This window comes from Camelina sativa, chromosome 16 (genome assembly GCF_030686135.1).
Source record: "Camelina sativa cultivar CO46 ecotype springtype chromosome 16, ASM3068613v1".
Lineage (NCBI taxonomy): Eukaryota > Viridiplantae > Streptophyta > Magnoliopsida > Brassicales > Brassicaceae > Camelina > Camelina sativa.
The window spans coordinates 24331362-24344350 of record NC_141895.1 but is presented as its reverse complement, the minus strand read 5'-3'; the positions used below and the strand labels follow the sequence as shown (position 1 = coordinate 24344350).

At 36.5% G+C, this 12989-nt stretch overlaps 2 protein-coding genes across 51 annotated transcripts; both read left to right on the top strand.

Annotated features, from left to right (window-relative positions):
• Positions 1–423: 423 nt before the first annotated feature.
• LOC104753902 (uncharacterized) lies at positions 424–3999 on the top strand. The gene is made up of 15 exons (XM_087492308.1): positions 424–592; positions 680–814; positions 916–1062; positions 1140–1228; positions 1327–1383; positions 1666–1806; positions 1883–2002; positions 2086–2205; positions 2296–2415; positions 2516–2623; positions 2726–2840; positions 2949–3029; positions 3123–3181; positions 3353–3449; positions 3547–3999. The coding sequence occupies exons 1-14, from the start codon at positions 452–454 to the stop codon at positions 3444–3446; spliced, it is 1527 nt and encodes a 508-aa protein (XP_087348434.1). The 5' UTR covers positions 424–451; the 3' UTR covers positions 3447–3449; positions 3547–3999.
• A 341-nt stretch (positions 4000–4340) lies between these two features.
• On the top strand, positions 4341–12929 carry LOC104751692 (uncharacterized). Of its 50 annotated transcripts, none has more exons than XM_087492307.1 (38): positions 4343–4475; positions 4564–4607; positions 4701–4900; positions 4996–5048; positions 5157–5222; positions 5429–5485; positions 5550–5678; positions 5775–5892; positions 6002–6126; positions 6224–6302; positions 6399–6457; positions 6570–6793; positions 6989–7075; positions 7194–7426; positions 7535–7771; positions 7885–7951; positions 8041–8079; positions 8182–8306; positions 8375–8472; positions 8573–8784; positions 8879–8978; positions 9050–9108; positions 9194–9268; positions 9370–9423; positions 9520–9608; positions 9870–9971; positions 10043–10148; positions 10245–10309; positions 10404–10625; positions 10715–10780; positions 10913–10954; positions 11424–11653; positions 11792–11864; positions 11953–12038; positions 12148–12251; positions 12367–12428; positions 12566–12673; positions 12794–12929. In XM_087492307.1, exons 4-8 carry the CDS (start codon positions 5014–5016, stop codon positions 5824–5826), a joined length of 339 nt encoding a protein of 112 aa, XP_087348433.1. In that variant the 5' UTR covers positions 4343–4475; positions 4564–4607; positions 4701–4900; positions 4996–5013; the 3' UTR covers positions 5827–5892; positions 6002–6126; positions 6224–6302; positions 6399–6457; positions 6570–6793; positions 6989–7075; positions 7194–7426; positions 7535–7771; positions 7885–7951; positions 8041–8079; positions 8182–8306; positions 8375–8472; positions 8573–8784; positions 8879–8978; positions 9050–9108; positions 9194–9268; positions 9370–9423; positions 9520–9608; positions 9870–9971; positions 10043–10148; positions 10245–10309; positions 10404–10625; positions 10715–10780; positions 10913–10954; positions 11424–11653; positions 11792–11864; positions 11953–12038; positions 12148–12251; positions 12367–12428; positions 12566–12673; positions 12794–12929. The 50 variants fall into 50 exon arrangements, with proteins under 50 accessions (XP_087348383.1, XP_087348433.1, XP_087348411.1 ...); XM_087492285.1 differs by having other exon boundaries at positions 6989–7116; positions 12148–12247; XM_087492262.1 differs by having other exon boundaries at positions 6989–7116; positions 11787–11864; positions 12148–12247.
• The last annotated feature ends 60 nt before the right edge of the window (positions 12930–12989 follow it).

Sequence of the window (12989 nt, the reverse complement as noted above, 5' to 3'; positions counted from 1 at the left end):
TTTAATGGGGCTGGCTTTTCACATTTTTATGATTGAAGGTGTAAAGTAGTCATATAAAATTATATAGTTAAAAACTAGAATTACTGTATTTGAAATTATTATATAAAATTATAATTTATTAATGTATTTTTCTTCCCCAAAATATAAATTTATAAACACAAATATAAAAATGAGGATTATAAAAAATGTATTCACGAAAACAACTAGTGATTTAATCCACATTATATAGATTTTTAATCTATGTATAATATATATAACAAATTATGTTACTGGTAAAACAGTAATATATTGGAACTTATAGGTTATTTTCAAATTTCTCTTAGCTGGTTTTTTTCGGTATGCCACATCAGCATTTTGAGTTTCGGTTTGACGCCTCATCTTTGTTTTACTATATAAATTGTACCGATCATTAGATAAGGGTATCTTTCTACTCACGAGAGAATCGGCAAACATGTCTTCTTCTGAGAATTTGTTTGACGACGAAACATTGCACTTGAGTCCTTTCTGTTCTATTGGATCACCGGACCCACGTATTTCAGGATCACCAGATCCATGTAATCCGGAATCACCAGACCCATATATTCTGTTAATGGTACGCTTCTTCTTTTTTCTTTCACGACTGAATTTTCTCTGAAAATATTTATTAATGACAAAACTTTTGGATTTGTGAAATATATAGGATTTTCTGGAGAACGAATCTATTGAACTTATCTCTGACTCGATGAACGAAAGTAATCCCTTAATGTCATCTCAACAATCAAATCTAGTGGAAGATCAAGGGATATCAACACTACTACAAGATCCACTTGAAATGGTATATTACTTACACTTCAACATAGATCAGGAAATCTACACCAACTACTGAAAGTAATCTATATTCTAATAAATGTAATTTCATGTATTTTATGTAAGTAGCAGCAACAGCCGCAGCAGCAACACCAAGTCCTGCAACAACAACCACTAGAGAATTCGTCTAACTTGTGGTTACAAAATAACTTAAGAGACGATTTTTCAAGTATATCTTTGCTAAACAATTTTCAGGAGTCAAGTGTTTTTGCAAAGGTAAAAACTGTTCGTTGGAATGGTTATGAGTTGATGAACTATATTACATTTAAAAGTTAATTTGTTTATTTTTTCAGAACCAAATAGAGATTGGTCAAGTGGCGCAAGAAAATAATGGATTTGCACATCCAACTATGACTAGTTCTCCAATTCTTCCAGCACCTTTGTATGAAATTAATTAATTTACACCAAAAATTAACATAATACAAAACTCTACTTTCTTACGTAAATTCATACTAATATAAAAGTGATTAACTGATGCAGGTTACATGGAGATCATTTTGATGCATTTGGATCATATTCTCAGTCTCAATCACTTGGGTACATTATTTAAAATTTAATTTCATGTTAATAAATTTGATAAATGTACTTATCATTCTTTGTGTACCTGAATAGTTTAGAGAACCTCTGTTAAACAATTATACTATAATTTTTATGATGTGAATCAAACTATGAATGGTGGCGAATTCAGAGAATTTTAGTTCTTTATAGTCCCCAACTATCTCATTCGACATTGATACTATTGCTACTTAAATGCAGTTGTATACTTATAACATTGAATTTATAGAGTTCTCATAAGAATATCATTTTCATGAAATATAGGTCACAAAACTACCCGTCTTACCAGACACCGCGACCAGTCACTTCTTCTGCTAACATGTATGGTCAGCAACCTCCCCAAATGAATTTCACTGGTAGACAAAATGAACCTAACAATTCAAGGATGGTTAACAATTCAGCTATGTAAGATCAAATATTTTTATTTTTTCACATTTATTTACGATAAAAATAGTTACATGTAAAATTTGGATTCATTTAGGGTGTCTCGGCCGGTCACTTCTTTTGTTAACATGTATAGTCGTCAGCAACCGATCCCATCGATTTTCATCGATAGACACAATGAACCTCATAATTTAAGGATGCTTAACAATCCAGCTATGTAAGATCAAATATTTTGTACTATACTATTATTTAATTATATTTATGAAATGGTTACATGTAAAATCTATTGGATTGATGCAGGACGCCTCGACCAGTCATCACTTCTTCTTTTAACATGTATGGTCAGCAAACGCCCCTACCGATTTTCACCGGTAGACCAAATGAAACTCACTATTTAAGGATGGTTAACAATCCAACTATGTAAGATCAAATATATTTTTTAATTGTATTATTATTTAAATTTATTTATGATAAAGATAGTTACATGTAAAATCTATTGGATTGATGCAGGACGCGTCAACCAGTCATCACTTCTTATGTTAACATGTATGGTCAGCAACCACCCCCTTTGATGTTCACTAGTAGACAAAATGAACTTCACAATTTAAGGATGGCTAACAATCAAGCTATGTAAGATCAACTAATTTTTATGACTCCACTTGTATATCATTTTCTCAAATTTATTTAAAACTAAAATAGTTACATGTAAAATCTATTGGATTCATTGCAGGACATATCCTTTCCAAAACCAACCTAATATCATGCCTACCTTTAATCTTGCTCCACAAAGTAACATTCCATACATACCCAGACCTCAAGTCTCTTCGAGTTTTCCCAGGTAAACAAGTCATAATCTAGTAAGCACAAGAGAAAAAAAAAAAAAATTCGTGTTCTTACATTATTTTTTTGATTGCTTTCCATTTATACCTTGCTTTTATAGGCATCTTGATGGCATGCAAAGATCAGTAAATCAGTCTTCATCGAGGCTAAGGTTCTCCGACCTTAACACTCCGATGCAGATACATCCATATGCTAACTCATTCATACCTCCACAGGTAGAATTTAGTTTATGCAATGGAACTTGTATTATATGTATTTCAATATTTTACGAATGACTACGTATGGCACTAGAAAACCTTTATTGATAAGAACAAATGTCACAGGACGAAGTTGTGGGATCTAAGCGACGAGGTTACGAAAATCGGTTTGAATTGGGACAGTCATCATCTTCGGCTCAGCGTCAGGTACACAGTTTCCAAAAAACTCTTAAAATTATTCTTTTGGAGAATAAATGAAAGAAAAAAAAAACAATAATTTGAGTTGGTTAAATAATGCAGAGAGTTGTACCAGGAGGCCAAAATATTACTCCAGCTGCTGTGAACCTTGATGAGCCGAGGTTTAATACTTTCCATTGACCATGCACACATTTTTCAAATATTTTCATATATAAATTTGTAATTCTATATTTAGGTCTCTCTCTCAATCTGATACAATTTATTAAATTAATCACAAGTTACTTTTAAACAAAATTTTGTGAGGAACATAACAAATTCATTTTTTTTTTCAGGCAAACAAATAATATATACAGTCCAATATATGAAAGCCTCGGTTTATATGTTGATCCTCACTTGAGAAACTACTTCTTTATGAGGACAGACTAAAAGGTAATTGTTTCGTTTAATTTTTCTTATCATATGAATTTGAAACTGGCTTCATTGATTACATAACAGGAACTCATGATTTGTTCTTCTTAAACTGTAGGTTGCTGATCGATCTTCAAACCTTGGATAAGTGATAATGGTGCATGCTTCATCTCTTTTGTTTTTCTCAGTATGGTACCTAGTTCCCTCAAACCTTGAGTGAGGTCACATACTGGTGCAGACTCTCTTTTTTTGTTGGTTTTTTTTTCGGTGATGGAACCTGGTTCTCCCTCCTGTGGCAGCATTATGGTGCATACTCTATCTTTTTTTTTTGCTAAGTCTCTTTTGTTTTTCTCAGTATGGTACCTAGTTCCCTCAAACCTTGAGTGAGGTTACATAATGGTGCAGACTCTATCTTTTTTTTTTGTTGGTTTCTTTCTTTTTGTTTCGGTTATGGAACCTGGTTCTCCCTCCTGTGGCAGCATTATGTGTACACCTTGTTATACATGTTATGTTGTTGTACCTTAAACAATATGCGTTTCTTTCTCTTATTTGTAAGACTTTTGCTTTTGGATTTTGTTCGAACTTGAAGTATTGGCTTTTATTGGGTCTGGTTTGGTACAAAAGTTAATCTCCTTTACATTAACCAAATGTAAGTTGGAGGAGTTAGGCTTCGCATTCAGATTTTAAAGCAAAGAGTAATTTTTGTTGCCATTGACCAGGTTATAGAGAACCGGGGTCTGTTGAACCGTATCTGATTAACCGAACCGTCAAAATTGATTTGTTCTAGAGAACCGGATCTGTTTTTGTTGTTGAAAAAGGCTAGTTTCCTTTTCTCTCAAGTAATCAACGTAAACACTTCTCTGATTAGTGTTTAACTGTTTATAAATACTGTCACCATCTCTTCTTATTTCTTCATCCAAACAATGAGAAGACAAGCTAAGAGAGAGAGAGAGGGAGAGGGAGAGATCTAGGTTATAATGGGGCGACGGAAGAGCAAACCTGAACAAGGTCGCAGTCGCAGAGAAGAGAGGCGCAAGAACAAAATTGGTAAAGCTTTTAAATTTAATCTTTCATTGATTTCTCTCTCAATCTCTCTTCGTTGTTGTTCTTGATGATATTTTTGTTTTATACGCAGATTACAGATAGCGACAACTCGGAAAACCCTAGATCCAGATCAAGGTCGGCGAATCCGTACTCGATACTTAGATTACTCTGCTTCACTTCATCATCGCTAACTCTAACCTCTACTCTGTTTTTACTTTTTACCCTTAGGTCTGGGTCGTGAATGATGACGAAGATGATCGTAGTGGCTTGAAACTACTCGGAATTGGGCTTTTGGTGTTAGTTGGCAGCCCATATTCATCTTTAGGGTCCATTAACTAAGACGTCATCGTTTTTGGAGCATCGTCTCCTTCCTTCCCCTTTGTCTGAAATCAGCAAAACGGAACAGAGGAGTGAGCGACTGATTAAAGGTACCTCCTTGTTCCTTCTTCTTCTTCTAAACCTATGATTTTTTGTTACTCAGTTGTGATGTGTGATTTGAAATTTCATGTCTTTTAATTCTCAGAATCGTTGAAGCATTATAATGGCGACGAGAGAGCAAACAAGTAAGATAGAGAGGTATCTACCTTTTTTTTTTGTGTGTTCTTCGTATAAATCTATATGATTTTGACTGAGTTAGTGTGTGTGAGTTACTGAGTTATTTGACTCTCTCTCTCGTTGATTCAGAGCACAATCGTCGCCAACGTGCTTGCGTAAGGTACACAATATCTCCATAAAGCTGCAGGTTGAAAGGTACGACCTACTACGTTCCCCAAATTGCAGCATGTAGTACTAAAACACTCTTATTTCTTACAAATTTTGGTGTGTCTGTGTTATTCTTTAACCGACAACTGTTAGCTTGTTGAGAACATACTTTGCCGTTTCTTATTGTCCTGTGAAAATTTTCCTTTGTTTCTTCAAAAGCGACTTTCTTTTATTAAAGGTGTACTTCCATGTAGGAAAGAGCAAGTTGAGGCGCTGTCAAAAAGAGTTGTCTCATCGTGCGGTTGTGCCAGGTTTGTAGTTCATGTCTCTGCTTTGTGTTTTTGTGACCTCTAGTTTCATGAATTAACATTGCAGGATGTACAAGGATGGTAGCATCATTCCATTAGATGATTCTTTGGGTTTTGCTGCAAATTATTCACACATGCTGGGATATGGTAGTCCCCAGATGAAAGAGCTCATGAGGCTTTATGTCACCATCCACAGGTTTTTTCTGGCTCTCTCTGTCTCTACATGACTCAAAATCTTAATCAATAAGCTAATTTTTTTAAATGTGTATTATGATTTTGTTCGCTGTCTCAGGTTCCGAGCCAGCCAAGCAATGGCCCCTATCTTGAAGGAGATTCTGCCGTGATCCAAGTTTTTTTTGTTTGTTCCCTTGGACCAGGAATTTTGGGCAATTATCTTCGATGGAGTTCAGGTTAATTTGGATTTATATTCTTGCCAGAAATGAAGTTTTATGATTTGTTTTACCATTACAAAACTGTAGACTCTGCCTTCTCACGAATCTTTTGTTTCATATCTCACAGGAGCCCTTTGAAGAACTATTGCCAGAATATCCGGTTCGGTGATGTGTATATCCCTCGGGGGTGTTTATGTCCCAGCTCTTGACAAAGATTGTCCCTGGCACTAGTTCCCAGCCCAATATATTCTGGTAATGCGTTTGTTTGACTGCATATGTCTGTCTTTTGAAGTGTTCATATTGTCTTGATCTTGATGATCAATTGAATTCAACCTTTTTTTTTTGGCAGTCAGAGGGAGGCTCAATAACTGGGTGGTGACTTGTAAGCAGCTGGATTCACAGTTAATGATCCTGTTCACACAATGTTGGTGAGTTCTCCTCTTTATCTTGGCTTTCTTTTCTCTTTTCTCTTTTCTAGAGTTATTCATCTGTAGCTAACATATAACTTGCCTTGTTCATTACAGCCACTTTCTCTGGAGCTTGGACCAGGAATTTTTGGGAAATTATCTTCGATGGAGTTCATGTTAAGTTGGATTTATATTCTTGCCTGACATGAATTTTTATGATTTGTTTTACCATTCCAAACTGCAGACTGTGCATGGCTTCTCACGATTCTTTTGTTTCATATTTCACAGAAGGCCTTTGAAGACTATTATCCGGTGATGTCTACATCCCTCATGGTGTGTCTGTCCCAGCTCTTGAAAAATATTGTCCTTGGGAGTTCTAGCTCATGATGATGGTTCGAATCTACTACTCAAAAAATGGGATAACAATGAAAAGCATTTGAGGCCTGAGAAGGAGTTACTTCATTTCAGCTTCGTCAAAGTCTTCGTGCAGTTCAGCTACAGTTCTGCCACAGGTAACCATCCTCAGCCTAACTTTGTTTCTTGTGTGAACTTCAAATTATTGTTTGCTATACAGTTAGTGGATGTTTCCACCTTGAAGAGAGGGGTAGCAGAAGGTGTTGATCTAATGGTTGTAAAAGAGCTTACAGGAGGTCGGTTAAATTAGTTTATCAAAACTGATCATAATTCTTGTCTTTTTCGTTCTGTAGTGGGATATCTTCACATATGATGTCTCATGGTAACAAGTATTTATTTTGGAGAGCCAAGGGAAATGCGCATAAAGACCAATGAAAATGGTGAAGAAGTTGGGTTTAATACTGTTTATGCTACCCACTAGGTACTTTATTGAAAATCTCAGATGTAGATGGACTAATCTTCTAAAGGATTTCTTATATTCTTGTGTTCATTCAACAGTAATCTCGGGGATGCCGATGTCGGAGCATATATAAAACAAGGAGAACATTTTTCTTGCCCAAACAACCACTGCTGTTTTCTCAGGGAAACAAGTCGATGAACCTTAAGAAAAGCATCAAACTGCTAGAAAGATAGCTAGTCTATTGAAGAATCCACTTTACACTCAGGCCAAAAAAAACCAGCTACAGTTGTCTCAAGCCAAATGCATCAGTCATCAACGAAATGTGCAAAAGGTAGGTAGCATTCTTTATAACCATTCTGATACCAACTCTGGTCTCACGTTCATCTTGTACTAGTTTTTTTTTTTGTTTTTTTTTTTGGTGTTGATTGCCTCATTGCAGGGAAACGAGTGTTGAAAACATAGCACTACCAAATCGATTATGGAAAGTCAAGCACCAAAATGCAAAAGCTAGATGATGCAAAATCAAGGAAAGTAAGCCAAATTGTTACAAAATCAGATTGATTCACTCTAACTATGGTGGCGACGAAGAGAGAGGGAGAATTAGGGTTCCTGGAGCTTCGAACTCAAACCCCCATGGGTTCCTCCTTATCTACCTATCTATGGGTCCAAGTTCTCGGTAAGGGTTTGTTGTTCTCAGACCTCTCTATTTTATAATGATTGGCAAATCCTCTTCTTCTCTTCTCCATTGACTAACTCTCAGCTGATGAGTTTGTTCTTTCTCTCTCTCAGGTTCCGAGCCAGCAGCCTTGTTAGTCTTCTTCAATCGGCTCTTACTTAACTCCTTTCTAAACCAGAGGTTTGCTTTTTATACATATTTGATATTTCCTCCTCACTTCACCATCGTTGTTGCTTATTTGGTCTACTTCCTTTTCTCTGGTGTTTTAGGATCTTCGAAATCTTGGTGTTGGTTTTATGGGATCACAGGTTATGCAACTTCTGACTCTTTTTTTTTTTTTTTGGTTACAATTTTTAGGGTTTAATGGCATATTGTGGCTTCTCATGATTCTTTTGTTTCATATCTCACAGGAAGCCTTTGAAGGACTATTGCCAGAATATCCGGTCCGGTGATGTGTACATCCCTCGGGGGTGTTTCTATCCTAGCTCTTGACAAAGATTGTCCTTGGGACTAGTTCCCAACCCAAACAATTTTGGTAATGTGTCATATGTCTATTCAAGTGTTCATATCGTCTTAGTCTTGATGCTCAACTTTTTTTTGCAGTCAGAGGGAGACACAGTAACGGGTGGTGACTTGTAAGTTTATTGGTTTACTAGGAAGCAGCTGGATTCACAGTTACTGATCCTGTTCACACAACGTTGGTGAGTTCTCCTCTTTATCTTCCCTTCCTTTTCTCTTTTCTCTTTTCTCTGTTCAGACTGTGCATGGCTTCTCACGATTCTTTTGTTTCATATTTCACAGGAGGCCTTATTATACGGTGATGTCTACATCCCTCAGAGTGTGTCTGTCTCAGCGCTTGAAATATATTGTCCAGCCCAACAAATCTATTCTGTTGTCCCAGCGCTGTTGTGTATGTTGGTTGTGGAGAGATTAAGTGAATTGGCTGAGGAGATGGCCTTGTTAGCCTTCAATCGGGCTCTTAAGCTTATTTTTACATCTTCTCATATAATTTGGTCTCGTTGCTCAATTCACCATCGTTATTGTTGCTTGTTAGCAATAGATTGAAAATCTTGAATTGGGTCTAACTTCATTTATCTTGTGTTTTAGGATTATCCGGTTCTTTGGTGTGGGTTTTACGGGATATTTGGCAACTTCTCTCGTCCAAAGCCTGGCGTGGTGGTTATGCAGCTTTTGCTTTTTCAGGCTGGTAACTTCTTTCCCCCTTTAATATTTATTTGGTCATGCTTTTGAATTTTTACTGGCTCACAAATTATTCAGCTCGATAAGTCCCCAAGCTTTATGAAGTGTTCTCCTATATTCTAAATGAGCTGGGAAAGGTACTGCTTACATTACATTATCATTCATGTGCTACCAGGTTTCTGATTTTCTTTGGTTTTATGAATCTTGTAATTGTTGTTACAGGTCAAGAACCACCCGTGGCCTAACGTTGATGCTCATAACGGAGTGTTGCTGAAATATCGGCTAACCGAAAGAAAGGTACGAAACTTCATCGTTATCACTTAAGCCTGACTAACCACAGGCCTTGTTTTGCTAAATCTTGGTTATAAGTAATAGAGTGACCTTTCTTTCATATATAGATGCTACACTGTGCTTTTTTGGCTGTCTCAAGGAATCTCATCATCTGCTCACAGGTACACATACACAGACATACTTTCGAGTTATTGACAATTCTCGTTGAATAAAACTACACTCATCTTTGTGATGCTGTTTTCTCTTTCTCTTTTCAGCTGATATGGCCATATGGGACTGGGCTCTTGGACTGCAACTAGAGCGGCCAAAGAGTGTAAACATGGAGAGGTTACATGTCCTCCAAAAGGTGAAACTTTGCAACTTCGATGGGCTCTTAAGCTCCTCTCTAAACCACCAGAGGTTTTTTTTTTTTTTTTTTCTTGATTTTTTCTCTTTTTTTCCTTTATAATCTTCTGTCTGTTGTTTAGCATCCAGTTCTTGGTGTGGGGTTTTACGGCATCTTTGGCCCAAGCGTGGGGACCAAAGCTTTATACAACTTTTGCTTTATAATGTTTTTTTTTTTTTTTTTTTTTAATTTCATGTGTTGATTGATTGTCTCAATTTGCAGGGAAACGAGTGTCACAAACATAGATGCTGGCTAGCTCTACCAATCCATGAATCAGACCATGAGCAACGTCCAAGACGAAGAAGAAGAAGAAGAACCCTCCAGGTTTCGTTTCAATCATTCATCACCATTGGTTAAGGTCAATTACTTTTTTTTAACCATTCTTATTATTGCAGGATAAAGAGCCGTGTTAGAACCAGTAGCTACAACACACAAAGCAAGCCTCAGAAAATAACAATTTACTCCTACCAAAGCAAGCACAGAGGTCAACAACAAGGCCAGGTTCTATATCTTTCTTTGTGAGATTTTATTGTTGTTAAGTGAGATCATGAGATGTCATTCTATTTCTTTTTCTTCTTCTTGTTGTTCATTCCGCAGTAATCTATGAGATGCGGACGTCTGAGCAGATATAAAACAAGGACAGAGGTCAACATCAAGGCCAGGTTCTATATCATTCTTTGTGAGATTATACTAATGTAGATACGTGAAATCATGAGAGGCCATTCTAATTATGTTTTCTTCTTGTTCATTTAGCAGTAATCTCAGGGATGCGGATGTCAGAGCAGATATAAAACAAGGAGACCATTTCTTGCCTAAACCACCACTGCAGTTTCCTCAGGGAGACAAGTCGATGGACTTTAATAAAAGCATATGCTGGAAAGATAGCTAGTCTTCTGAGGAATCCATTCTGCACTCAGGCCAAAGAAGTCAGCCACAGTTGTCTCAAGCCAAACGCAGTCATCAGCAAAATGTGTAAAGGTGGGTAACATTCTTAATAACCATTCTGATACCAACTCTGGTCTCACGATCCTCTTGTAATTGTTTTTTTGTTGATTGCCACATTGCAGGGAAACGAGTGTTAAAAACACTGATTATGGAAAGTCATGCCATCAACAACAAGTCAGAGAAGAGAGGTATCTTTTTTTCGTGTTTCTTCTAAATCTAAGATTTTGATTTTCGTGTGAATATAGTTTTGTATGTTGACGGGTTTTTGCGATTCTGTGCGCGTGATTTATTGACTCTCTCTCGTTGAATGTTTTTTGAAGAATGAAGTAGATTCAGAACAAAACTGTTGCCAGCTTTTTACGGTAAGAATATCAAACTGATTCTGGTGATTTCATGGGTGATGGTCTTCGCGACTTAACAGATTGGAGAGTATTTGCTAGTGTTTTATTTATCTGTCCTGAAGCAAATGTTAGTCTTTACTAATTCTGTTATCTTGGTGGAAATATTTGGAGTTTAGGATCTTTGTTATTAGTTTGTGTCTCATTACGCATATCACTTATTGTTTGATCTATCTGAAATGCTATCTATCTGGATGCAAGTAATTGTTAAATCCAACCTGTTTTCGTCAGAACAGTGTTTGAGGTTTCGGTTTTACAGATCCTTGTGTCGATATGGGTTACTATAACAACGTAAGTGTCTTTTTGTTTTCTTTTGTAGCAGTAGCTCTACTACTTTTGATTTCCAAGATTTAATGAGCTTTTGTATATTTGAGTGTTTAATCAAATAGCCATTACTAACTGCAGAATTGGTTATTGGAATCTTTAACTGCAGAATTAGTTCCAGCCTATCTTCCACATGACCTCAATCACTAAACTCAGCATATGGCTCTGAGCATCTATTGGAATCTTTACCTCGTAAGATGAAACAGTAAAAAGTTGGCTGATATAGTTATCAATCATCGTGTTGGGACAACGAGAGGACATGGTGGATTGTATAACCGTTATGATGGAACTTTCTTACCGTGGGATGAACACGCCGTGACTTCTTGTACCGGAGGACTGGTGAGTGATGATTTATATTACCTGTTTGATAGATATCACTATGTTCTGAAAGCTAAAGAAAACTTATACTAAAACAGGGTAAGCGAAGCACAGGGGATAATTTTAATATTGATCACACTTAACATTTTGTTAGGAAAGGTATAATCTGGTGGCTTCGTTGGCTGCGCAAAGCTGTTGGGTTTCAAGATTTCCGTTTTGACTTTGCTATGGGGTAAGTTATCTCTTTGCTTAACTCATTTGTTTGTTTGGTTGTTTGTGGAGTCCTTAATCTGTTAAATTTGAAAATGTAATCGATGCAGTTATTCAGCAAACTATGTGAAGGAATACATTGGAGCTTTTGTGAACCATCCAGAAGGTCTTGTCACCTATGAATCTCATGGAGAAGGTACACCAAAAAATTTCATAGCTGCAGCGTTTGTGAACCATCTATGTTATATAGCTGGTAATTAGTCTAACTATCTTCTTCTACTTTCTTGAATGTTTCATAATGTTAGGAACAAAGGTATTGCTGAGCAAGATCTTAAAAAAAAAGGGATGTAACTGCGCTACATTCTTTTGTCTCCTGAGGTCATTTCTCGTCAGGCTACTATAAATGTAGGTAAAAATTTTTGAGTTTCGTTCAACTTCCACTCATGCTCCTTGGTCTTTATATAAGCTGATGTCGGGAAAACTAACCATGCATAGAAGCTAAAGATCATATTGTTATATTTCAGGAACCATTGGACATATCGCTCATGGAAATTCCACTGTTGTGAAAGCTATTTCTGGTGTGCAGGTAGATAATGAATATGCTTTACCCCTCTTCACAGTTCTATAAGCATGAGTAATTTGAATCTATGCTCTATTTAGTCACCAGAGGCTCATCCATTGGACTCAGATACATCATTTGTTTGATCTCCTTCTCTTGTGCAGACTGTTCGTTTTAAGAATGAATTGGAACATTACCATTAAGCTTGGATATGCAAATGCCAAGATTTACAAATGCGAGGATGAGAAATGGCCTAGACCAATGTGCTACAAGTGAGTCCTTTCTTGCAAGAGTGTTTTTCTATCTTCTTCTTCTACTATAAGCTTTGTGTCGAAGTCTTAACAATTTGAGACAGAGAAGTAAAGAAAGAGTACTTTTTGATCTTGCTGTAGTAGGAGATGTGTTTCTTTTATTGCCTTAGTGGACATCAGAATTGGCTAGCTTGAAGGGCTAGAGAATGGCGTCAAGCATATGTATCTCTATTGAAGTGCTCATTTGGTCTTAATTTTGATGGTCAATTGAATTCAACTTATTTGGTTCACTTATTAGATTGGTTTGGTTGATAATAAGTGTTCATCGTGATGATGC

What these genes read in the sequence shown, in the direction of transcription:
- LOC104753902 (XM_087492308.1), top strand. Translation starts at nt 452, where the DNA reads ATGTCTTCTTCTGAGAATTTGTTTGACGACGAAACATTGCACTTGAGT. An exon ending in TCTCAGTCTCAATCACTTGG is followed by an intron (nt 1,384 to 1,665) that starts GTACATTATTTA and finishes CATGAAATATAG; the next exon opens with GTCACAAAACTACCCGTCTT. An exon ending in ATGGTTAACAATTCAGCTAT is followed by an intron (nt 1,807 to 1,882) that starts GTAAGATCAAAT and finishes GGATTCATTTAG; the next exon opens with GGTGTCTCGGCCGGTCACTT.
- LOC104751692 (XM_087492257.1), top strand. Translation starts at nt 5,014, where the DNA reads ATGGCGACGAGAGAGCAAACAAGTAAGATAGAGAG. An exon ending in CAAACAAGTAAGATAGAGAG is followed by an intron (nt 5,049 to 5,156) that starts GTATCTACCTTT and finishes TCGTTGATTCAG; the next exon opens with AGCACAATCGTCGCCAACGT. An exon ending in TCATCGTGCGGTTGTGCCAG is followed by an intron (nt 5,486 to 5,549) that starts GTTTGTAGTTCA and finishes TTAACATTGCAG; the next exon opens with GATGTACAAGGATGGTAGCA.